This window comes from Macaca fascicularis, chromosome 8, assembly GCF_037993035.2.
Source record: "Macaca fascicularis isolate 582-1 chromosome 8, T2T-MFA8v1.1".
NCBI lineage: Eukaryota > Metazoa > Chordata > Mammalia > Primates > Cercopithecidae > Macaca > Macaca fascicularis.
This window is the reverse complement of record NC_088382.1, coordinates 152,894,844-152,919,681: the sequence shown is the minus strand read 5'-3', so window position 1 is coordinate 152,919,681 and position 24,838 is coordinate 152,894,844. Positions and strand designations below refer to the sequence as shown.

Here is a 24,838-nt window from a genome sequence, read left to right as displayed (position 1 = left end):
CAAAAGTTAACGGAGACTCAGATATAAGGACAGCAGTGCCTACTTCGAGGAAGTAGGAGAGGCAGCTCCCACACGGCCGCCACCCCAGTGCCCGGCCTTCTGGGCCAGCCTCCATCCACTAATGATGGGAAGGGTCGGGTCGCCAGGTAGGTGGCCACTGGGTGCAGGTCCTCCACCTTAAAGTCACATCTCAAGTTACTTAGTCAACTTACTGAGGACATCTGGTAAAAGGGCCTACTCGTTCACCCCGACCCTGGTGTGGCCCCCAGGATTGAGCGGAGGCGGCCGTCACAGGGTGGGACGCCCCTTCACCCTCAGGGACGCACAAACTCTTGAGCGCCAGGCTGAAGGGGGAGGGGCACTCCTGCCAGTGGCTCGGGGGAAGCATCCTCTGCCCCTCTGTTACCAGCCCTGTGGGAGCGGACCCGATCGCCGGGAGCTCGGCACAGAGAGCATCTGCCCGGCGGTGCGGCGCTGGGGTCAGGCGGCTCCACGCCCCCGAGCGGCGGGACCTCCGGGCCTCAGTTTCCCATCTGCAAAGTGGGGATGACGACAGCGGCCGTCACCGGGTGCTTGGGAAAGGCGCCCTGCGAACGGACACCCGCGATCGCCAGGGCCACTGGGTGGGGCGGTCCGCTGCTGCCCCGCGACTCCCAGGAGCCCACCCTGCTCCCCGGGCCTGGCCCGAGGCCAAGGTCACGGCGAGCGGCGGCTGCAGGGGCCGCACGGCCCGGCTGGGCAGGGCTGCACCGCGGAGGACGGCGCACGAGGTCGGACTGGGCTGGTCCCAGGCGCCAGGAGCCGCCGCCACCACCGCCGCCGCCCGCACCCACTCACCTTCCGAGCGGGAGGAGGCCGCCGCGCGCCGGACGGAAGTGCCCAGCCCCGCCCCACTCCGCCCAGTCGGCGCGAACTTCCGGGACGCTCTGGGCCTCGGGAGGACTGCACGCCTCGGTGGCCAAGTGGGGGCGGGGCCGGGATGCAAAAGCAGGCCTTTCCCCGCCCCGCTCCTCCCCTCCTGGGCTGCGCCCGCGCGTGGCTTTCGCGTTCTCGCTGGCCGGGGTCCCGCCCGCGCCTGCAGAGCGCCCGGGCGCTGGGAGCGGCGCTGCGTGGGGCGCAGAAGCCGGCGCCTCGGAGCCTCCTTCCCGACGGGGGCCAGGCCTTCGCCCGCGCGCCCACGGCCGGGCTTCGGGAGCTGACGGCGCCGTTCCCACGCTCCCCCACGCCTCCGTGCACTCCAGGCCCCGGGGTTCTCGGCTGGAGTCGCTTCCACGTTCAGCTTGCGAGTCCACCCCGCCGCCCTCTTGGGTTCCCTCCTCGGGACGTGTCCGCAGCGATGGCCGCCGGGAACCGCTGCAAGACGCGCGACCTCCCGCTCCCCTCCGGGGGGTCCCAGCGCCCTCGTTCTGCCTGATTTCCAGGGGCCTCCCCGGAGCCCGAGGAGGATAATACAGGTTCCCAAAAGCCCCTTCATGGACTCCTTCCTCATTTTCCTCTTGTTCAGCCAGTTTCTCCCTCAGTTCTGTTTACGACCCGAAAAGATAAGACTGTGACTCTCCGGGATAAACAAACGGCCGGGGGAGGGTTCTTTGACCCTTTTGAGCAGGGGTGCAGAGAGCCGAGGCGAGGGGACCCCCGAGCTGGAGGGGCGCGCGGAACAGAGGGCGGGGAGCCAGATGGGCAGCAGCTGCCTGGTGCCAGAGTGGACGTTCAGGGTTGTGTGGGTGGAGATATACAAAAATCTCTAAACTCCACCGTAAGAAAACAAACATTCCAGTTAGAAAATTGGCAAGAGCCGCAACAGACATTTGACCGAAGAGGGCACAGGGATGGCAATAGGCTCGGAAAGGGATGGCTGTCAAGGATGCTGGCCAGCATCGCGGTGGGTGCCACTGCACACTTGCCAGGTGGCTCAGGTAAAAACTACTAACAAGTGCCAAGTATCACTGAGGCCGCGGAGCAGCTTGGGACATCGCCAGTGGTAAGGCAAAGTGGTGCTGCCATTCTGGAAATTGGCTTGGCAGTTTTTTAAAAAGTTGTAAGTAGGGCTGGGCGCGGTGGCTCATGCCTGTAATGCCAGCACTTTGGGAGACTGAGGCGCGCGGATCACCAGAGGTCGGGACCAGCCTGACCAACAGGGAGAAACCCTGTCTCTCCCCCATCTCTGGCTAATACAAAATTAGCCAGGTGTGGTGGCGGGCGCCTGTAATCCCAGCTACTCGGGAGACTGAGGCAAGAGAATCGCTTGAACCTGGGAGGCGGAGGTTGCAGTGAACCAAGATCACGCCATTGCACTCCAGCCTGGGCAACAAGAGCAAAAACTCTATCTCGGAAAAAAAACAAAAAGTTATAAGTAAATCTGCCATGTGACTGAGCGTGTCACTCTTGGGTGAAAACTAATGTTCATGCAAAAATCTGTGCCCCAACCTGGACCATTCTATAGAACTAGTACTACATCTGGCTGGGTGCGGTGGCTCACACCTGTAATCCCAGCACTTTGGGAGGCTGAGGTGGGTGGATCACTCAAGGTCAGGAGTTGAAAACCAGCCTGGTCAACATGGTAAAACCCCATCTCTACTAAAAATACAAAAAACTACCCGGACACGGTGGCAGGCACCTGTAATCCCAGCTACTTGGCAGGCTGAGGCAGGAGAATTGCTTGAACCCAGGAGGTGGAGGTTGCAGTGAGCTGAGACCGCACTCCAGCCTGGGCGACAGAGCAAGACTGTCTCAAAAAAAAGAAAAAAGAAAAGAAAAAAAGAACTAGTACTATATCTGATGCTATTTGGAGGTGAGCCCCCTGCACATCTCGTGGAAATGTGGCCCAATGGTGGCGGTGGGGCCTGGTGGGAGGTGTCTGGGTCATGCGGGGGATTACTCATGAGCGGCTTGGTGCCCTCCCCTAGGTGATGAGTGAGTTCTCAGTCCATTAGTTCACATGAGAGCTGGCTGTTAAAAAAAGCCTGGCGCCTCCGCCCCTCTCTTGCTCTGGCTCTTACCATGTGACAGATGTGCCGGCTCCCACTTTGCCTTCTGCTGTGAGTAAAAGCTTCCTAAGCCCTCCCCAGAAGCCTCTTCTTATACAGTATGACCAGGGACAGCAGCACCCTCCGAACCCTGATCTGAACTGTGAGTCAAGCAAACCTCTTTTCTTTCTTATTTACTTTTGAGATGGAGTTTCCGCTCTTGTCGCCCAGGCTGGAGGGCAATTGGCGCAATCTTGGCTCATCGCAATCTCTGCCTCCCAGGTTTAAGGGATTCTCCTGCCTCAGCCTCCCAAGTAGCTGGGATCACAGGCGTGCACCCCACACCCGGCTAATTTTGTATTTTTAGTAGAGATGGGGTTTTGCCATGTTGGCCAGGCTGGTCTTGAACTCCTGACCTTAGGTGATCCACCCGCCTCAGCTTCCCAAAGTGTTGGGATTACAGGCATGAGTCACTGCGCCCAGCACCTCTTTTCTTTCTTTCTTTTTTTTTTTTTGAGATGGAGTCTCACTCTGTTGCCCAGGCTGGATTGCAGTGGTGCGATCTCAGCTCACTGCAAGCTCCACCTCCCGGGTTCATGCCATTCTCCTGCCTCAGCCTCCCAAGTAGCTGCAACTACAGGCGCCTGCCAACTTACCCAGCCTCAGGTATTCCTTCATAGCAGTGCAAAATGGACAAACACAGAACCTACATCAGGAGAGCGGCAGATGACAATGCAATTGACTCGATGACAGGCTGCGGCCGCATTGCACCGGGCTGTGCAGACTCATTTTGGGGGACAGCTGTGTCTTTGTATGTAGTTCTTGACATTGTCACACACACAGGCTGTTGTCACCAGCTCCCCATGCATCCAACACATCACGGGAAGCTAACTCACCGAAGCTACCGTCCGTGTCGGCTGACCTTTGAGAAGCCGTGGAGTGTCTTACTTCCCAGGCCCCTTGGACCGGTCCTCAGCCTGGCCAGCTCACAGGAGTGAAGGGAGAAGGCAACGGGTGTCATCAGAGTGGAAGAATCCCCTTCCCCCACCAGGGCTTTGGAGGGAGTGCAAGGGTTGCTGATTTAATGAGCTGGGAGCCAGCAGCCAGCCTGGTCTGTTGGAGCAGCAGGTGCGGGGGGCGGGCTCCTTGCCTGAGCAGGGTTTTGCTGGGTATTCACTGTGAACAATGAGCTGGTGTTCATTATGCTGGGAGGCGGGGTTCGGGATTCGGGGTTCCAGCCCCAACAGCCCCAGAGCCCCTGGTCCTAAGGCGTGGGAGTCAGCCCACAGCCCCCCAGGCCTGTTGTCTTGGGCTGCGGATTAGAAAAGGCCTCCATGGGCTTCTTTTGTTGAGATCACGGAATTCAGTGCCTGTTCAGATACCCACACAGGCCTGGCCTGCTCCAGCCAGTGCTGCTGGGGTTGGGGTGAGGGTGCCATCTGGACAGCAGTGCCCTTGTCTCTAGGGGTCCCTGTGGGAAAGCTCAAAGCTTCCTGGGCAGGAGGGCTGGTCAGAGCCCCCGAGCCACTGGAGTAGAGGGGCTGAAAGCACTTCTTAGACCACACCTGGAGACGAGGGGCTCAGAGGAGTGACCAGGCTAAAGGTCCAAGAGGCTTCTCTAAGGGGCAGCACCAGGGAGAGACAGGGGTGGGAGCAGGAAGGAGGGAGGGGAGGCAGCAGAAGGGAGGGGCCAGCCCATCACAGAGAGGTGGGAGGGGTGCAGGGGCAGAGGTCTGATGCTTGAAGGAGTCGCCTGGGGTTCAAGTTTGGAAGACCAGGCAGCAGAACAGGATGGGGAGGGACAGACCGAACAGCCTTGACATCTCCACTGGGGGCTTGGACGTCATTCTCAGGGCACTGGGGGGCACAGGCGTCTGTAGGGAGGGAGGCAGGAGAGCTGACACACACTGAAGGTGTCCCTGGGGCTGTGGGGTAGAGCAGAGCAGCACAGAAGGGAGAGGGGGTCAGTGGCTGCAGTCCCTGCGCCCAGCACAGCTGGCAGAAGGCTGCCTGAGTCCCAGGCTGGGATGCGGACGATGAGGAAGCTTTAGGCCTGGGCTGGTGGGACAGAGACGGGGCCACTCTGGGTGCTGTCCTCAAGAGTGGAGAAAGGCAGTCGAGTACACTTGCCTCTCGCCAGCAGCAGCCACCGTGTCGCCTTGCTGGCTTGTTTGCGGGGGAGGGACAGCTGGGAGGGTTCTGGTCAAGTGTGTGAAGACGTGACCAGTTCCCACATCTCCAGTCACCACAGACACTTGTTCCTGCAGGAGCGACCGCGCCACGCCTTTCTAGCTTCTGGAACCCCACGCATCTCTGGGCTGTTCCCTGGGGCCTTGAGAGCCACCTTTCCCGTCCTTTCCGTCGTCGTCACGGGGTCTAAATGTGTATCTCTCACCTGCAGCATCTGGGCAGGACCCACACGTCCCGGCCTCTGCGCACTAGATTCCGGTGGCGCCCCCACCCAGCTGTGACTGCCAGCACCGTCCCAGACATTGCTGAGTGGTCCCCGGGGGCAAAAGTGCCCCTGGTTGAGAGCAACTGCCCTACCGAAGGAGATGCAAGCCAGTGAACAGAGGACCGGGCAAAAGCGGGTGCTGTTTGGAACTCAGAGGGCCTGGAGAAGGTGTTCAGGACTCCCGGGGCCTCCGCTGGGGCATCCTGAGTGCAGGCACTAGGCCACCGAATGAACCCTCAGCTTCCCAGGTATCCGGGGCCTGAAAGGTGTGAGGACATTTCCGCACTGCAAAGGGATGCTCCCATCATGAGTGAGTGAACAACTTTCTCATTTATGTGTCAGTCTCCTGTTGAGTCTGGCTAACGGGGAGTGGTCTCAGGGAGACCCATCAGAGGCAGCGACCAGCCAGGGTCCTGCGGTCCTGGGAAGCGGCACCTGCACTGTTCCCTGGGAGGCAGCTGGTAGCCTTCGTGGGGGGCACTGACTGCATCCCGAGTGCAGAGACATCAATGAAGACAGCACTCGAGTCAGAAATCAATGTTTACTGCAGAGAACACAGAAGCCAGCAAGCAGCAGGGAAGGGAGGTGTCGCAGCGAGCATGTCGGGCAGGCTGGGAACCAGCGCAGTGGCCCACGCGGACCGAGGAGGACACGCAGAGCAAGTCACAGGAAGCGCAGCTGCAAACAGACGCTTATCCCAAATGCACAGGACACTTACCAAGGACTGATGGTCTCAGAGTCATGCTCAACAGCTTTGGCTGGCAGGACACTTAAAGTTTTGGACAACAGAAAGTAACAGTGGAAAAGGGGACATCTGCCCCAACACGAGAGGCCAAGACCACAGCTGTTACAGGAGGGGTCAGCGCCGTAGTACACGGGTGGCGGCGGCTGCACATGCGTGCCTGGGGAATGAGAGTGTTCAGACATGCCAGGTGCCCAGCCTGGGGAATGAGAGTGTTCAGACATGCCAGGTGCCCAGCCTGGGGAATGAGAGTGTTCGGACATGCCAGGTGCCCAGCCTGGGGAATGAGAGTGTTCGGACATGCCAGGTGCCCAGCCTGGGGAATGAGAGTGTTCGGACATGCCAGGTGCCCAGCCTGGGGAATGAGAGTGTTCGGACATGCCAGGTGCCCAGCCTGGGGAATGAGAGTGTTCGGACATGCCAGGTGCCCAGCCTGGGGAATGAGAGTGTTCGGACATGCCAGGTGCCCAGCCTGGGGAATGAGAGTGTTCGGACATGCCAGGTGCCCAGCCTGGGGAATGAGAGTGTTCGGACATGCCAGGTGCCCAGCCTGGGGAATGAGAGTGTTCAGACATGCCAGGTGCCCAGCCTGGGGAATGAGAGTGTTCGGACATGCCAGGTGCCCAGCCTGGGGAATGAGAGTGTTCGGACATGCCAGGTGTCCAGCCTCACCAGGAAACAGGCACACGGGGACAGAGGTGCACACACTGAAAACTCTCACTGAATCCACTCGCCTGAGCGGTGGCCACGGGAGCACGGTGCTGTACTCCCCACAAACCTGAACCTGGGCCCCAGGGCGAGAGGCATGGAAGGTGCAGGGGTGCAGGGATGTGCACCTGTCCAGGTGAAGTAGGGGCTGCCAGCTCAGAGGCATGTCCAGGAACCCCCATCAGGCCAGAGCCCTGCCCTGAGCCGCCTGCAGGGGTGACTGTGGGACAGCAGCGTTAGACCCAGTCTTGGCTGTGAGGTCGCTCCCACTGCCACACACGACCCTGGGATTCTGTCAAGGTGGGGGCCGTCTGCTCGGCCCGGGCTCCCTGACCATGTGGCTGGGTTTGCAGAGGAAACCAGGAGAGTGCCAACACCAGGCTCTGTAAGCACGAGGCTCCCTGCCGGCCCCATCCCAGAGTGCACCCCCATCCTTCCCGCATCCCTGGGCTCAGCTGTTCCTCACTGACCTCAGAGACACCCTGCCCTGCCCCAGCTCCACAGGAGCCCTGCCCACCACCACCTCAGCTCTGAGTCTCCCTTGGGGACATGGCTTTTCTCCTGGTGCAGAGGCGCAGGACGCTGTCCCTAAGGCCTATCTTCCTCTGCAGCATGTTTTGATGTCAGCTCATTCACAGGAAAGAAACGGTCACATCTCAGTGCCCCAAATGGGGACCAATAGGAGAGGTCACTGGGAATGAAGTCCGGGTACAGTCCGGGGTCCATGGGCTCTCCAGAAACGCAGGTGGACCCCACCAGAGCCAACGAGCCTCAGTCGCTGATCGGCCCCTCCCTGCTTCCCCGTGTCAAAGAGGAAACAGAGGCCCAGATGAGGAGGGCTGGCTGGCTGCATCCCCAGACCTCTGGTCCCAGGGCTGGCTGGCAGCGCCCCTCCCCCTGCTCACTTCCTGCTCTCCTGAGAAATGGCTCAGGGATGCAGCCTGTGGGGACAGATGCTGGCATAGCTCACAAAATGCTCGCACAAGGGACACTCCATGGCACGTCCCTGCAGCCGAGCAAAGTCACAACATTTGAGGTACTCTGCACTCTGAGGCCCACAGAGCTCGGCTGGCCAAGTGAGGCTGGGAGGATGGTGCCTGCTGGTCACGGCAGGTGAGTGGGGCTGGGAGGATGGTGCCTGCTGGTCAGGGCCACTCTCTGGTCTGGGTGGCCGAGCAAGGCTGAAAGGATGGTGCCCGCTGGTCAGGGTGGCTGCGTGAGGCTGGGAGGATGGTGCCTGCTGGTCAGGGTGGCTGCGTGAGCCTGGGAGGGTGGTGCCCGCTGGTCAGGGTGGCCCAGGAGGTGCTGTCCAGGTGAAGCCCGGGGCTGGTGTGGGTGCGCCATGCTCCTGAGAAGTTTCTGGGTTGCGGCTTTGATGTTCTCCTGCAATGAGAATGCTGACACTTGGCTGAAGGGTCCTCACGTCTCCCCCAGTACACTTCTGAGATGCCGGGAAGGTTCTGAACATTAGGCTGATTCCTGGGACTCCCTCCAGGGTGGCCTCACTGGAGTCAGGAGCCCGCGCCCTGCGTCCACTGCCCCATTAGGATGGCTCTGCAGTGGGCTGAGGACAGTGAACACTGGGGTCACTGGTGGAAAGTTGCCCACTGTGATGGTTTTGACCTCTGAAGATGTTTGGGAGCCAAGTGAACGCCTGGGAGCTATTTCTAGGCATTTCAGAGGCTGCTCCCCTGCACGTGCCTGCCGCACACCGCCCTCCCCGGGCCAGGCGCCTGCTACACAGGAGGAGGTTCCTTTTCTTCTCTTCCGAGCGCTTTTCTTCTCCTTTTCTTAATCTCTGCTCCTCCTCTGAACTGAGGAGTGTGCGAATCTTTTTGTTAGTTTTGAGGTTGCTTCTTATGCATATTTGATGTGGAACTTCCTGCTTTGGGGGTGATCTGCTCTACCAGCCTGAAAAGGACGAGAAATACCTTCTGAGTACATAGGAAGTGCGGTTGTACCTGGTTCCTCTGTTGGTAAAGACCACACTATGAAAGCAAGAGAACGGCTTGGGTTGAGTGGAAACAGGCACCTGCGGGCAATGGAGGCCAGGGTTGGGGGCGGGGGGCCTTGAGATCAGTGGGGGGTGTGGAAGTGGGTGTTAACCCATGTACCCCAGGGCTGGATGGCACCAGGTTCATGAGGAAGTGCTTCCTGTTTTCTAAAAACATTAAGGAAGGTGGGAGGGTGTCAGATGTGTAAGCTGAGTGTACGTGACATGATCCTTTAAACCGTGCTAGAGCAAATGCCCACTCACCCTCCATCTGGTTTCAGAGCGAGATGCCACCCAGGGGCCCATGCCCTGTGCCTGCCCCTCCCTCCTGAGTTCCCTGTGAACCATGCTTTTGCTTTTCTCTGCAGTCCGACCACGCGTCCCCAGACAACACACTGTTTAGTTTTGCTTTTAGTTTTGAACTTCGCGGCAGTTAAAACAGAACCGTGTGTCTTCTGTGCCTTACATTCCCTGCTCAGCGCTGTATCTGACACGCACAGGTGCTGACGTGGTCCCGGCTGGCTGTGCAGTCACTGCGCCAACAGCTTCCCTTGACCAACAGACGATTTACCCGCTTCGCTGCCGACAGGCATTGGGTTCTTTCCGGCTTTCCTGACAGTGCACGCCGTGAATGTTGTCGTCTCTGGCTGCGCGCACACACGTTTCTCACGGGGAAGTAAACAGTGGCTCCTGGGGCAGCAGGAACGCACATCTTCGCCTTTGCCAGAAAAAGCCAGGCTGCTCTCCAGACTGTGCTGCCGCCCAGTGCCACAGCAGCAGACGAGGACTCCCGCCCGTCCCGTGCAAGGATCAGAATCAGACCTGGCCGTCTTTACCACGCTGTGGGGCACAAAATTGCATCTCTTTGTTGTTTTAACTTGTGTGCCCTGATTTTTAATGAGATTGAGCATGTTTTCAGATATTTATGAGCCATGGATGTTTTTTTCTTCTGTGACTTTTGCCCACTTTTCTTTTTTCTAGAGATGGAGTCTCACTGCATTATTCAGGCTGGTCTTAAGCTCCTGTTTTAGGCCATTTTTCTACTTAGATATTTGTCTTTAAAAATCCTGGTTCCTATGACTGCTACACATATTCTGAACGTTTGTCATTTGTTGCTACAGTGGTCAGGGTAAGTAACGGTGGCTGGGATAATGAAGAACCTCCGAATCTCGGCGTCTCACTCGGGAGGCCTCCCCTTCTTGCTCACATCACAACAGGGTCTTGAGGCTCCCCCGAGGGCGACTCCGGGACATGGCTCCTTCCCTTGGTGTGTGGCTCTGCCATCTCTGAGTCCTTCTCTTTCAGTCACAGGAAGGGAGGACAGTGGATGGTCACAGGGAAGATTTCAGGAGGCCAGGCCTGGAAGAGGTGCCCATCGCTCCTGCTCACATCTGCAGAACAGAATGCAGTGGTGCAATCACAGTTCACTGAGGCGTCAACCTCCCAGGCTCAACTGATCCTCCTGCCTCAGCCTCCCGAGCATATGGGACCACAGGCGCATGCCACCACACTTAATTTTTAATTTTTATTAGAAATGAAATCTCACTATGTCGCCCAGGCTGTCTCAAACTCCTGAGCTCAATCGATCCTCCCACCTTGGCCTCCCAGTGTGCTGGGATGACAGGTATGAGCCACCGCGCATGGCCTGCGAGTGCTTAGTACCTTTTTTCATGTATATGTGTATGAGTGACACTGAACTGTAATTTTGATATCCAGATTATACTCGCTTCAGAAAATAACACAGGGTGTGTTTCCTGTCTGTCTCCGAGTCTGGGTAAAACTGGAGCTGTTTCTTGAAGTCACGTGCAGAGCACCTGGACTTGGCGTTCTTTGGCAAGACTGAGAATCATCCACACAATCTCTGTCACGGCCACGGACTCTGTGTGCGTGTCTCCTCGAGCTGGGCTGCCGCGTGACTTTCCTCCTGACGGTCGCGCCGTTTCGGTGGAGTTTTTTGTCAGCACGGACTTTTCTCACTTTTTCAGCGTCAGATGTGGCTGCACTGCCTTCCCTTCTCATTCCGAATGGTTGATTTGCTCCTTTTTTCTCAGTCATTTTGCCAGAGAATGTCAATTTTAATAGTCCTTTCAAAGAACTAACTCTTAGCTCTTTTGTCCTCTCAGTGGTGTCTCTATTAGTTGTATTAATAAGTGGCTTTATTTACTTATTTATTTTTTTGAGACAGAGTTTCGCTCTTGTTGCCCAAGCTGGAGTGCAATGGCGCCCTCTTGGCTCACTGCGACCTCCGCCTCCCGGGTTCAAGCAATTCTCCTGCCTCAGCCTCCCAAGTAGCTATGAATACAGGCGCGCCACCACACCTGGCTAATTTTTTTTGTATTTTCAGTAGAAACGGGGTTTCACCATGTTAGCCATGGCTTGTCTTGAACTCCTGTCCTCAGGTGATCCGCCTGCCTTGGCCTCCCAAAGTGCTGGGATTACAGGCATGAGCCACTGCACACGGCCTGGGCCTTTGTTTTTCTAACTGTCACACCGGGGGCTTCCCTCCTGACTTCCAGCTCCTCTCCTAACAGCAACAGAGGCACACAGGGTTGGACACTGCCCTTGGATTCTGCTGCCCCCAGGTGCTCTGTTAAGTTGTATTGATCATTGAGTTTTAAGTGTCTTTTAACTTTCATTATGTTTTTCTTTGACCTGGGTCATGTAGGTTTTCTCTTCCTGGAATATGAGCTTCATTTACACAGGACACCAAAGCAGAGGTCAGCCTAGACAGCCTGTGGCTTCAGTTCTTGGTCTTGTGGTGACGTCATGAGTTCATCTGTCTGTGCCAAATGATGGGGGCAAAAAAGATGGCAGATTGGTTTTGGTTTGGTTGTGCGATTTTTCTCATAACAATAAACATTAAAAAAAATTTCCAAGTGGATTTAAAAGAGTTATCTTTTATTTCTGAGACAGCGTCTTGCTCTGTCACCCAAGCAGGTCTTGAACTCCTGGCCTCAAGTGATCCTCCTGCCTCGGCCCCCCAAAGCACTGGGATTACAGGTGTGAGTCACCGCATTGGGCCCAAAAAATGTATCTTTTCTTGTTGTTTTCCATGCTGATTTTGTTGAAGCCAGCTCTCTCATCTTTTCCTTGGAGAGGTATCCAAGGCCATCAGCTTGCACGGCCCCCATTACGTGTGTGAACCAATATCTGATCTCGCTAAGAAAACCAGCACGCGGGGCAAGCCCTGATCCCACTAACACCAGCACGCGGGGCGAGCTCTGATCCCACTAACACCAGCACGCGGGGCGAGCCCCGATCCCACTAACACCAGCACGCGGGGTGAGCCCCAATCCCATTAACACCAGCACGCGGGGCGAGCCCTCATCTCACTAACACCAGCACGCTGGGCGAGCTCTGATCCCACTAACACCAGCACGCGGGGCGAGCTCTGATCCCACTAACACCAGCACGCGGGGCGAGCTCTGATCCCACTAACACCAGATGTGGGGCGAGTCCTCATCTCACTAACACCAGCACGTGGGGCGAGCTCTGATCTCACTAACACCAAACGCGGGGCGAGCCCTGATCTCACTGATCTCACTAAGAATAGCAGCACGCGGGGCGAGCCCTCATCTCACTAACACCAGACGTGGAGCTAGCTCTGATCCTACTAACACCAGCATGCAGGGCAAGCCGTGATCCCACTAACACCAGCACGCGGGGCGAGCTCTGATCCCACTAACACCAGCACGCGGGGTGAGCTCTGATCCCACTAACACCAGATGTGGGGCGAGTCCTCATCTCACTAACACCAGCACGTGGGGCGAGCCCCGATCCCACTAACACCAGCACGCGGGGCGAGCCCCGATCCCACTAACACCAGCACGCGGGGTGAGCCCCGATCCCACTAACACCAGCACGCGGGGCGAGCCCTCATCTCACTAACACCAGCACGCGGGGCGAGCTCTGATCCCACTAACACCAGCACGCGGGGCGAGCTCTGATCCCACTAACACCAGATGTGGGGCGAGTCCTCATCTCACTAACACCAGCACGTGGGGCGAGCTCTGATCTCACTAACACCAAACGCGGGGCGAGCCCTGATCTCACTGATCTCACTAAGAATAGCAGCACGCGGGGCGAGCCCTCATCTCACTAACACCAGACGTGGAGCTAGCTCTGATCCTACTAACACCAGCATGCAGGGCAAGCCGTGATCCCACTAACACCAGCACGCGGGGCGAGCTCTGATCCCACTAACACCAGCACGCGGGGCGAGCTCTGATCCCACTAACACCAGATGTGGGGCGAGTCCTCATCTCACTAACACCAGCACGTGGGGCGAGCTCTGATCTCACTAACACCAAACGCGGGGCGAGCCCTGATCTCACTGATCTCACTAAGAATAGCAGCACGCGGGGCGAGCCCTCATCTCACTAACACCAGACGTGGAGCTAGCTCTGATCCTACTAACACCAGCATGCAGGGCAAGCCGTGATCCCACTAACACCAGCACGCGGGGCGAGCTCTGATCCCACTAACACCAGCACGCGGGGCGAGCTCTGATCCCACTAACACCAGATGTGGGGCGAGTCCTCATCTCACTAACACCAGCACGTGGGGCGAGCTCTGATCTCACTAACACCAAACGCGGGGCGAGCCCTGATCTCACTGATCTCACTAAGAATAGCAGCACGCGGGGCGAGCCCTCATCTCACTAACACCAGACGTGGAGCTAGCTCTGATCCTACTAACACCAGCATGCAGGGCAAGCCGTGATCCCACTAACACCAGCACGCGGGGCGAGCTCTGATCCCACTAACACCAGCACGCGGGGCGAGCCCCGATCCCACTAACACCAGCACGCGGGGCGAGCCCCGATCCCATTAACACCAGCACGCGGGGCGAGCCCTCATCTCACTAACACCAGCACGCTGGGCGAGCTCTGATCCCACTAACACCAGCACGCGGGGCGAGCTCTGATCCCACTAACACCAGCACGCGGGGCGAGCTCTGATCCCACTAACACCAGATGTGGGGCGAGTCCTCATCTCACTAACACCAGCACGTGGGGCGAGCTCTGATCTCACTAACACCAAACGCGGGGCGAGCCCTGATCTCACTGATCTCACTAAGAATAGCAGCACGCGGGGCGAGCCCTTATCTTACTAACACCAGACGTGGAGCTAGCTCTGATCCTACTAACACCAGCATGCAGGGCAAGCCGTGATCCCACTAACACCAGCACGCGGGGCGAGCTCTGATCCCACTAACACCAGCACGCGGGGTGAGCTCTGATCCCACTAACACCAGATGTGGGGCGAGTCCTCATCTCACTAACACCAGCACGCGGGGCGAGCCCCGATCCCACTAACACCAGCACGCGGGGCGAGCCCCGATCCCACTAACACCAGCACGTGGGGCGAGCCCCGATCCCACTAACACCAGCACGCAGGGCGAGCCCTCATCTCACTAACACCAGCACGCTGGGCGAGCTCTGATCCCACTAACACCAGCACGCGGGGCGAGCTCTGATCCCACTAACACCAGCACGCGGGGCGAGCTCTGATCCCACTAACACCAGATGTGGGGCGAGTCCTCATCTCACTAACACCAGCACGTGGGGCGAGCTCTGATCTCACTAACACCAAACGCGGGGCGAGCCCTGATCTCACTGATCTCACTAAGAATAGCAGCACGCGGGGCGAGCCCTCATCTCACTAACACCAGACGTGGAGCTAGCTCTGATCCTACTAACACCAGCATGCAGGGCAAGCCGTGATCCCACTAACACCAGCACGTGGGGCGAGCTCTGATCCCACTAACACCAAACATGGGGCGAGCTGACATGGCCACACAGTAGGATCCAGCACTGTGCTTACGACGTCACGTATTAAGGCTCTGGTTCTTGGCAACCCTGTGGGGTAAGCACTGTCAGCATTGCCATTTCACACCTGGGAAAACTGAGGCAGAGGTCCCAGAGTTCCAGAGTGAGAGGTCAAGTCCACAGCCCCTGACTTGAGAGCTATGCTCTTGACCACCTACCTCCATGCTAGAAATCAAAGATGTTGGATTAAAGTGTGAGTTTAGGATCAGGAACCCACCTGCCCGCTCCTACAGAGGCCGAGGCGGTCCTGCCATCTGTGCTGCAGGTGTGTCTGTGGGCATGACCCGGGGCCGGCATTTGGTGAGATGTCATTCCACAACTGGGGGTCCGTCTTATCGGCCCTAAATATGGAAAAGATATTTATTGTGGCATTATTCATAATAACCTAGTTTGGAAACAGCCCACATACCCATGTTGGAAAGTGCATAAGTCACCTGTGCCTTTTTGATTCAACTGGTCATTGTGCAGGCATTAAAAGTAACGCTTCCTTTCTGGCCAACATGGTGAAACCCCGTCCCGACTAAAAATACAAAAATTCGCCGGGCGTGGTGGCGCATGCCTGTAGTTCCACCTACTCAGGACGCTGAAGCAGGGGAATCGCTTGACCGCGGGAGGTGGAGGCGGCAGTGAGCTGAGATCACGCCACTGCACTCCAGCCTGACGACAGAATGAGACTCTGTATCAAAAAAAAAAAAAAAAGGTAATGCCTCCCACTGTCAGTAACAGGGAAAAGCAATGATCATATTATCGTAAGTAAAATCAAACCTAATGCAGACACCACCAGGGCATGCGTGCCAGTCTCCTGGGCCGTCCTAGACAGCTGTGTCCACACTCACCACCCTCCCTGGCACATCCTGACAGACAGCAGAGGATGCCTGCCTTGAGCAGCTCCCTGCCCCGCCCCCGGTTTCTTTCTTGTGTCCGAGTTCCTGACTTCTGGCGCCATCTCTTCCCTGCCAATAGCTAATTCTGAAGAATGCTAAGACACAGAGAAACTGCCAGGATTGGGAGTTGTGTTAGTTCATTTTGTGTTACTATAAAAGAATACCCAAGGCTGGGTAAGTTTTTACAAAGGGGTTGACTTGGCTCGCGGTTCTGCGGGCTGTGGAGCTATCTGCTTGGTTTCTGGTGAGGCTGCAGGGAGGGATCAAGAGAGACAGGAGAAGGCGCCAGGCTCTTTAATCCAGGAGTCCCCAACCTCAAGATGGGTCCATGGCCTGTTAGAAACGGACCACACAGCAGGAGGTGGGCGGCAGGCGAGCGAGCGTTACCGTCTGAGCTCCGCCTCCTGTGAGATCAGCGGTGGCATGAGATTCTCACTGGACTGCGTGCGAACCCCACTGTGAACTGCGTGCGAGGGATCTAGGTTGCGTGCTCCTCATGAGAATCAAATGCCTGATGATCTGAGGTGGGACAGTTTCATCCTGAAACCATCCACACCACTCCCTGTCCATGGAAAAACTGGTCCCAGGTGCCAGGAAGGTTGCAGACCACTGCTTTAAACAACTAGCTCTCCCGTGAACCTACGAAGTGAGAACTCACTCATTACTGTGAGGAGGGCACCAAGCCATTCCCGAGGGATCTGCCCCCATGACCCCAGTACCTCCCGCCAGGCCTCCTTCCAGCACTGGGGATCACATTTCCACATAAGATCTGGAGGGAACAGATGTCCAAACTACACCAGGAGCTCTAATGCACCCTTCACCTAGGACAGGATTAGCAAGCAATGGCCCACAGGCACATCCAGCCCACCTCCTATGTTGGTAAATAAAGTGTTTTTTTTTTTTTTTGAGACGGAGTCTCGCTCTGTCGCCCAGGCTGGAGTGCAGTGGTGTGAACTCGGCTGCCAGCTCCGCCTCCCGGGTTCACACCATTCTCCTGCCTCAGCCTCCCAAGTAGCTGGGACTACAGGCGCCCGCCACAGTACCCGACTAATTGTTTGTATTTTTAGTAGAGACGGGGTTTCACCGTGTTAGCCAGGATGGTCTCGATCTTCTGACCTCATGATCCGCCCGCCTCAGCCTCCCAAAGTGGTGTGATTACAGGCGTGAGCCACCGCGCCCAGCCTGTAAATAAAGTTTTCTTGGCACAGCCGTGCTCGTTCATTCGTATGCCACTGACAGCTGCTGTTGCCCTACACAGCAGGGTGGGGACCTGCTCTTCATGGGAGAGCTAGTTGTTTCAAGCAGTGGTCCCCAACCTTCTGTGGTCCCCTGTGGGTGCTAAGGCATAGGCCATACGGCTGCAGTGCCAAGAATACTTCCTGACTGACCCTTCATCGGAAAAGTTTGCCAACCTGTGTTCTAGATTCCCCATGACTGACATTGAGCCAATCTCCTGTCACTCTCCAGTGACGTGCACACACCATTGGCATGAACTGCAGGCGTCACGCTCTGCGGCCGAGAGCCTCGGTGTGCGTCTGCAGTAGGAGGGCGTCAGTGAGGACTGCCCTGTCCCTGCGGCGCTGGTGCCAGCTGTGCCTACAGTTGACTGTGCCTGGAGTCTACACTCCAGGTCAGCCAAACGTCCCAGCAAGTCCTTCAAAGCAACTCTTCCGATCCAGGACCACACGTCGCATGTGCTCTGATGCCTGCTTCTGAACAATTTCACCTCCTGAGATGTCCATTTCTGGGAGTGCAAGTCTTCCTCTCCTGGTGACAGCTTGGCTGAGGCCGTCCAGCCTCAGGGACATACCGGGAACGGCTGCATAAGGAGATCCGGGGCAGGGGGCCCACCAAGATGTTCTGCCCTGTGGGGGTCAACACTGGCCGTGGTCTGCCGGCGGCATCCAGGGGCAGTCTATCTAGGTGAGGCTGAGGCTGCCCGCCCCTCGCTCCCTCACCCCCTTGCCCCCTCACCCCCTCACCCCCTCACCCCCTTACCCCCTCACCCCCTTGCTGACAGCAGTGGGCTGACCACAGCCCCAGGGAGCCCCACGGGAAGACTGGCCTCCCCAGCACACGCCCAACAGTGTGAGACACAGTCATCACCGAGGCAGGTACACAGCACCACGGGACTTGCCACCTACCTACCCCCACCGGGACCATGGGCCACTGAGAAGCCACGAGGGCCATGCTTCCAGCAGCGACCGCGGTGGCAGGACCATCAGGAGGCCACAGGTGCCACGGCTCCTCTCTGGTGAGTCACCTGCTCACCTGTGCCCAGGAAGACCCCTCCAGTGTGGTCCTGAGAGCAGACCCCCCCCAGGCAACACGTCTGATGAGGCCAACACAGCCTCAACCCAAACAAGGCAGGGCCCGCAGGCGAGCATAGCCACACCAGCAATGCCATGGGGGCGTGGTGGTGGTGGGGCCTTCTGGGTAGACCAGCCTGGGTCCACAGCCAGCTCACGCACTGAGTGTCACCCGACCTCAGAGAGCCCTGCAGCCATCTGGGAGATGCTGCCCTGCAGGTCAGGACCCAGTGCGAGCAGGTGACGGGCTGGGCTCTCAGACCTACTATATAGAACGTTAACCAGGCCAGAGGCAAAGCTAGTGTGGGTGACCGTGTGGTTAGTTCTAGGCTATTTCTATTTCTGTGGGGAAGTGAGGAGATGCATCTGTCAGTGCAGCCCATGGGCAGTGGGCATGAGAGAGGCCGGGAGCCGGGCAACCTCCTCACGATACTACAAGTGGCGGCACTCAGGACTCCCTGCCATGGAACAGGCTCCTCTGGCCAGGCCAGCAGCGGGAGCAGCTGGGAGAAGAGACCCACTTTGATGTGGAATGTGCTTCCAACACGTCTGAGTGCAGGGATCGAAGCATCCTTCTAGTGGGAGGGGAGGCCTGCCAAGAGGCTCTCTTTCCAAGTGACCCCACGGTGGCCAAGCTGGTATGGGGCCTACACAGACAGGCAGAAATATTACAGCCCTCAGAAAGACTGCGGCAGGAAAAACGTGTTAACCCAGTAAACGTTTCCACCCAGACATGACTGCTCTCCATTATCCAGGCAGTGTCCCCCACTCCGTTTCTGAGACTGCTCAACGGACAAGGCCAAGGCCGTCTCCAGCTCGAATCGGGACCCTCCTTCCAGGACAGAATCCCCAAAGACTAGGACCATGATTAGTGTTTCATGTCTAAACAGCTGACAACACAGGCGCCAACATTTCCCAATAAAAAACCATATTACCTCCTGGTTGACAAAGTCATTTTCTACCCTCTTATAAACCAGTCCCTAGAGAGCACAGGGTCCTGTCCACAGTGCTCCTGGATGGACACAAAGGTGGCACAGGCCTGTGGACCTGCCATGGGGTGGGACAGGACTGGTACAGGCATGAAGAAATGGAACTAACCTGAATACTGGGCTGCTCCGTGGGGCTGGGGCCCACCGCTAACGTCGGAAGGCCAAGGGGCAGATGCAGGCTGGACTGAAGCTGCTGAGGGCACCCCAGGGGCCCCACCACATGGCTGGGGCAGGAAGCTCAGCAGGTGGTGGTGTCCAAGGTCCTGAGGAACCTTTGTCCCGAGTCCATCCAGGTAAGTCAGGCCGCCTCTCTGGGAGCAAGGCTGGGCCAAGAGGGCGCGGGGTGTGGCCCAGTTCCAGGGACGGGGTCTGAGCTCAGGGACTGGCGCTCCAGCAGGAGGAGAGAAGCCAGAGAAGCAAGCACAGTTCGGGCACAGAGGCTGGGAAGGGACGAGTGGTCCTGGGGCTCGCTGCAGAGCTCGGGGACCCAGAGAGCAGAGTGTCCAGACTGGGGCGTTCAGCGGCAGATGAAAGGCTTAAGCAGAGAGGACATCACAGGCAGGTGGCAGCGGGAAGTGCTCGGCCGCCCGCCACACCAGGAGCCTCTCCTGCTGGGTGCTCTGAGGTGACCCAAACCCGTCCCACGGATGGCAGTGAACACACCCTGCTCTCTGGTGCTGAGCCCCGTGAGCCATCGAAGAACCTGGAAAATGGTCTGTGGCTGCAAGGAGCCTCTCGTGGCTTCTACATTACTGCAGTGTCTTGATCCAAAGAGATTCTCTGCAGTGGAAAGGTCGCTCGCTCGTTTGCACGTTCCCACATCTGACCAGGCTGATTTTCCGGGGGTCCCCAGGGCACGGAACACAGTGCACATGGCCCTGTGCCCCCACCAGACGCTGAACACGAGGGAGCCACGGAGCAGGCGGCCGGCGAGGCTCGCACTGTAGGGCCTGAGTCCACAGACGGCCCCAGCTCAGGGCTTCTTCCGAGGGTGGCGTTTCCGATGGCGGATGAGACAGGAGCTGTAGGCAAAGGCTTTCCCACAGTCCGTGCACTCGTAGGGCTTCTCCCCGGTGTGCGTCTTCTGATGTTTCAGGAGATTGGAGCCGCAGTTAAAGGCTTTCCCGCACTCCCCGCATTTGAAGGGCTTCTCTCCTGTGTGAGTCCTCTGGTGTTTGGTGACGTCGGAGCTGTGCCGGAAGGCTTTCCCGCACTGCACACACTGGAAGGGCTTCTCTCCCGTGTGGACCCTCTGATGGCGAATGTGGTCTGTCTTGTGCTTAAACATCCGCCCACACTCACTGCACTCATAGGGTTTCTTCCTCTGAAAAGGAATGAACACGGGAACCCCCTCAAAGTCATCTTTAAATGAAGCGTCGAAGGCATCAAAGATGTGCTCTTCGTCTTCAGGACTCAGGCGGGGCTCTGTGCGGGGTTTCCTGGGCACAGTGGGCCTCTCGGGTGGCTTTCTGTCCCCGGACGCCTTCTCCTCTCTGAGTATGCCCTTCTGCACATCTGCTTCCTCCCTCGGGGTCGGCGTCTTCCTTTTTCTGCCTGCAGGCTTCTCCATCGTTCTGTTCCTTGGAAGCGTGAGGGCTAAGGGGCTGCTGACTTCTCTGTGGGCCCCACTTCCTCAAGAACGGCTTGCTTCCCACACATCTCTCCACACTCCCAGCGCGGGACTGATGCTCTGCACCAGGAGGCCAAGGGCCACCATCCTCTTGGTGCTGGGGAGAAGAACATGAACCTCAGATTAAAGGTTCGCATTTCAGGGGCTGTGGGGTTTGGGTGCGGCCCCTCCCTATGTGTTCTCCCACAAGTGTCTCAAACGGAATTGCTGATCTCCCCGGAGCTCCACCTGACTCACTCTCCCAGCCTTTCCTTGTCTTGGTGAAGGGATCAATTGCTCACCAAAGAATCCTTGCTCCTCTGCCAGGATTCGGGGTCTGCACACCACGTCCGCAGGATCTGATGTGCCCATCAACTGCCCTGTGGCTTCCCTCCTCCACCCCCGAATCCCCCTGGTTCCTGCCCTAATCTCTGTCTCCACCACACTGGGCTTGGGACCAGTCACTGTGCTTTGGAGCTACAGGCTGCAGGGCCCACACGTGCCCAGTGGAGGATGCTTCCAACCCCCAGGGCTGGGTTCTGAGCTCATGAAACCAGGGCTGCCCCCCTGCCATGGACCACAGCAGCCAGCAGACCCCCTCGTGTCACATCCTTCCCACCTCAGCTTCCTGAGTAGCTGGGACTACAGGTGTGCGCCACCATGCCCAGTCATATTCTAAGAAATAATATTCCATACCCTTTGTATTAGTTCTTGGGCCAGGGTTGCGCCTAGGTAGAAAGTGGAGCTGAGATGCATGTTGTAAGTGACATATCTCAACACATAAATACCTCGAATTCTCTTTGTTAAGTAAAGAGGAGGTTCGTGGTCTTCCCTCCGTTCCCCCACGAGTGCAGGTAACACATAAACTGACTACAGATTTCCTATCTCAACAAGGACAGGATCTGGTCTTTTCTACAGGAAAATGTTTATATGACACAGTTTCAGGCCAACATCACTTTCTAGGGCTCTATCTAGAGGTGGCGTGTGGGACGAGGCAGATTAGGTGGGCGCCAGAACTGAAGATGAAGGCCACGTGTGCTGAGGGAGGATGCAGGCATAAAGCAGCATCTCTGCTGGGGTGGGCAGGGGGAGCCCTGGTGCCCAGGACAGAGGATCACAGCCTAAGCTGGCTGGAGTTTGAGGCCAGGATCCAGCTCTGGTAGGAAACAAAGGTGAGAACCAAGAACGAACACTAAAAATCAGTCGACCAGCTGTTTGCCTCATGGGCAGGGCAGAGCTGGAGAAGCAGCAGCTCTCCAGGGCACAGTTAGAAACCTATCTGGCTGTCTGCACACTCCACTCCATGGCGGGGGTGGGTGTTTGTGAACCTGCTGAGCCTGACACCTGCTGCCCGGGGCCTGTGTGGGGATCCTCCGTGCTGTATAGCACTGTTCCCTCTACCAGACACTTGTTGCTGCACGTGTGGCTGGTCACTGACATGTTAGGCAGCAGAGGCTCCTGAAGGTGAGGATCATGTCTTTTTTATCTTCAGATCCTGGTCACATACTGTGCTCAAGGAACATTCTCCATAATGGTCCTGTCGACTCAACTCAGGCTGGCAGGTGCTGACCGGCAGAGACTGGAATGACTCACTTCTCTACATGCTGCCCACCCTGAGAAATAAAATACTTGTTAAGAACAGAGTGGACTGGCCGGGCTCAGCGGCTCACGCCTGTAATTCCAGCACTTTGGGAGGCCGAGGCGGGCGGATCACAGGTCAGGAGATAGAGGCCATCCTGGCCAACATGGTGAAACCCCGTCCCTACTAAAATACAAAAAATGAGCTGGGCGTGGTAGCGCGTGCCTGTAGTCCCAGCTAGTGGGGAGGCTGAGGGAGGTGAATTGCTTGAACCCAGGAGACAGAAGTTGCAGTGAGCAAAGATAGCGCCAGTGCACTCCCGCCTGGCGACAGAGCAAGACTCCGTCTCAAAACAAACAAAACCCAACCCCCACCCCACGCACACACACACAAAACAAAAACGGAGTGGACCGCAGCGATTGTCTTGGCCTCACCTCACAGGCCTGTAGACAGGAGTGATTAGCTAGTTACAGATGGCGCAACCCACACTTGCCACAGCCCTAAAGGCTGGGGTTCTGGTTCTGTCGTGCAACTCCGGCAGAGCCCCGTCGCCTCTCTGGGCGGAGGAACGTTCACCTAAAATATGAAGCTCTGGGTATCCGCAGGCGGTAGGGGCTACCTAGGAAACCTCACTCATCCTGGCGCCTCCCTCCACTACTTTCAGGGATCTGGGTCTCACGGAGAGACTGGAACATTAGTGGGCTTGAGATTCAAGGGCTATCTGCACTAAAACAGCCTGCTGGGTCCACGGCCTGCCAGGGGCCAGCTAGCTGTGCCAAGGCCTGAGATGCCAGGCATCTGAGCCAGGCGGAGGGACCCGCCAGGGTCTTGTGCGTGATCCTAGTTAGAGGTTCCCCTTTCAACGCCACACCCCCGCGGCCCGCGTGCGGAGCTAGGTCGGCCTTGGGGCCGGCGCCTGGGAGGCGCTCAGAGCCAGGTCTCGCCACATCCCTGGAGCGCTGGGGTGCGGGGAGGCGGCGGGGCCCATACCAACTCTGCGCGTCCTGGGCCGGAGGCGGCGGGCAGGAGCCCAGTGAGTACCTGGCTGGAGACGAGGGGCGACGAGGACCTCCCGCTGCAGAACGCGGACTCGCCCGGGCCCTACTAGGACTGCTGGAAGGCGGGGAGAGGCGCGCGCCCCTCACGGGGTCCGGAGGCAGGAAAGGGAAGGCCTAAATGCTGCACCGCCCCGCCGCTCCCGCCCCTGCCTGCGTCCAGGTCCCCGTCCGGACCCCGTCAGCCCTAGGCACCCGCAGGAAATGCCCGCCCGCTGACCCGCCCCTTCCGGCGGCCACGCTAGGAGCCGGGGCTGGACTCGGTGGTGGTGAGCGGTGGAGGGCTCGGCCCGAACGGATCCACCCCCAGCCGACTCCGCCCCGAAGACCCCGCCCCGATCATGCCCCGCCCACTCAGGCTCCACCCCTAACCGCCGTCTCGTCCGCAGGTTCCTCCCCCAACTGACCCCGCCCCTTCACAGTCCTTTATGGCAGGCACCCTCCCGAAGGCTCCGCCCTGATCAGGTCCCGCCCCGAGCAGGCCCCGCCTCCGGAAGCTCCTTCTCGAGCTGGCTTCCCCTCATGCCCCGCCCCCTCATGCTCCGCCCTCATGTCCCGTCCCCGAAAGGCCCACCCCCGAAAGCTCCTCCCGGAGCCGGCTCCCCTCATGCCCCGCCCCAGGCTCCGCCCTATGTCCCGCCCCTGAAAGCCCCGCCCTGAACCATCACCCTCATGCCCCGCCCCCACCGACCCCGCCCCGCGAGGCCCCGACCCCATAGCGCGTTCCCGAGCCGACCCAGTCACTTAGGCTGCGCCCACCAGGCTTTCCGGATCCGACGCGCGTGGGCTTCTGGCTCCCGGCCCCCAGCGGGGAGATCGCGGCCGCGCGCCGGGAGGCTTGTCCCTGAGGCCGCTCCCTGCCCACCCCCAGCCTCAGCCTCCGTGGCGTCCACCGCGTGCCTCCACAGGAAGTCGCTACCTGCGCCTTCAGCGCGGAAGGAGAACCGACGCGTCCCCTAGCTGGGCGGGCACCGCCTCCACCACCGCCGCCGCCGCGTGCACGCCCGGGCCAGCCGTCTCCCACCCCGCGGCCCTTGCGGCTCCTCCCGCCGTAGGCAGCGCTCCGGGATATGCTCCCAGCGCTGGCTGCGCTCACTCCACTTCCTGCCCGTCCAGATCGCACTGCGCCGCCAGGCCCGCCACGTACCGCAAACTGGGTGTCCTAAAACGACATCCGCCTGTTATCTCAAGGCTTCTGTGGGCCAGAAGGCCAGGCTTAGCTGGGTCCTCAGCTCAGGTCATCCGCTGTGTTCTCATCTGGAGGCTGGACTGGGGAAGGATTGCTTTCCACCTCATGCGATTGCTGGCAGAAGTCATGTCCTGGTGCTTGTAGGACCCAGGGCCAGCAGGAACTGTTCTCAGCTCCCGGGGGCTGCCTACTGGCCCCTGCTGTGTGGCCATCTGCGAGGGTGGGCAGTTCACAGGGTGGTCACTTCCCCAGGGTCCGAGGGAGAGCCCCACCCCCAGATGGAGTCCTATGGAACAGAACCTAATTGTGGGTGACATGCCACCCCCTCCGCCCAGTTCTACTCAGATTCAAGTCACAGGTGCCACCTGTAGCCAAGGGAACTATGGGCATGGGGCTGGCGCTGGGGGATCTCCTTAGGATATCCGCAGCATTCTGCCCCCTCCACCCACAAGCCTTCCCATTTCCACTTTCTATATGATTTCCTTATTATATTTATTATTAATTATCCCACACTTCCACACTCCCATGCA

General features: G+C 58.3%; 2 protein-coding genes and 1 long non-coding RNA gene across 54 annotated transcripts in view; 1 reads left to right on the top strand and 2 right to left on the bottom strand.

Moving 5' to 3' along the window:
* Window positions 1-24,225, bottom strand: part of GLI4 (GLI family zinc finger 4) — a 35,650-nt gene extending 11,425 nt beyond the window's left edge. Inside the window, exons 1-5 of one of the 11 annotated variants that reach the window (XM_073999617.1) lie at window positions 23,106-23,325; window positions 21,924-22,098; window positions 18,986-20,603; window positions 15,129-15,370; window positions 14,912-15,035 (exon numbers count right to left, since the gene is read on the bottom strand). The gene's annotated coding sequence lies outside the window, so the exon portion shown is untranslated. Of the gene's footprint in view, window positions 1-212; window positions 878-14,911; window positions 15,036-15,128; window positions 15,371-18,985; window positions 20,604-21,923; window positions 22,099-22,498; window positions 23,326-23,878 lie in introns of those variants that run through there. The other 10 variants (XM_073999621.1, XM_073999619.1, XM_073999620.1 and 7 more) reach the window with 10 other exon arrangements.
* LOC141407471 (uncharacterized) lies at window positions 6,588-8,621 on the top strand. Its single transcript, XR_012416754.1, has 2 exons — window positions 6,588-8,092; window positions 8,134-8,621. It is a non-coding gene; the product is annotated as an uncharacterized lncRNA (long non-coding RNA).
* Window positions 8,658-24,225, bottom strand: ZFP41 (ZFP41 zinc finger protein). 42 transcript variants are annotated; one of them, XM_073999640.1, is made up of 6 exons: window positions 23,879-24,196; window positions 21,993-22,098; window positions 18,986-20,603; window positions 15,129-15,370; window positions 14,912-15,035; window positions 8,658-8,782 (listed from the first exon to the last, which is right to left on the bottom strand). In XM_073999640.1, exon 3 carries the CDS (start codon window positions 20,444-20,446, stop codon window positions 19,850-19,852), a length of 597 nt encoding a protein of 198 aa, XP_073855741.1. In that variant the 5' UTR covers window positions 20,447-20,603; window positions 21,993-22,098; window positions 23,879-24,196; the 3' UTR covers window positions 8,658-8,782; window positions 14,912-15,035; window positions 15,129-15,370; window positions 18,986-19,849. The 42 variants fall into 42 exon arrangements, with proteins under 42 accessions (XP_073855741.1, XP_073855734.1, XP_073855732.1 ...); XM_073999633.1 differs by having other exon boundaries at window positions 21,924-22,098; window positions 23,879-24,033; XM_073999631.1 differs by lacking the exon at window positions 23,879-24,196 and adding an exon at window positions 23,106-23,325 and having other exon boundaries at window positions 8,658-10,255; window positions 21,924-22,098.
* Window positions 24,226-24,838: the final 613 nt, after the last annotated feature.

What these genes read in the sequence shown, in the direction of transcription:
- ZFP41 (XM_073999637.1), bottom strand. Translation starts at nt 20,446, where the DNA reads ATGGAGAAGCCTGCAGGCAGAAAAAGGAAGACGCCGACCCCGAGGGAG.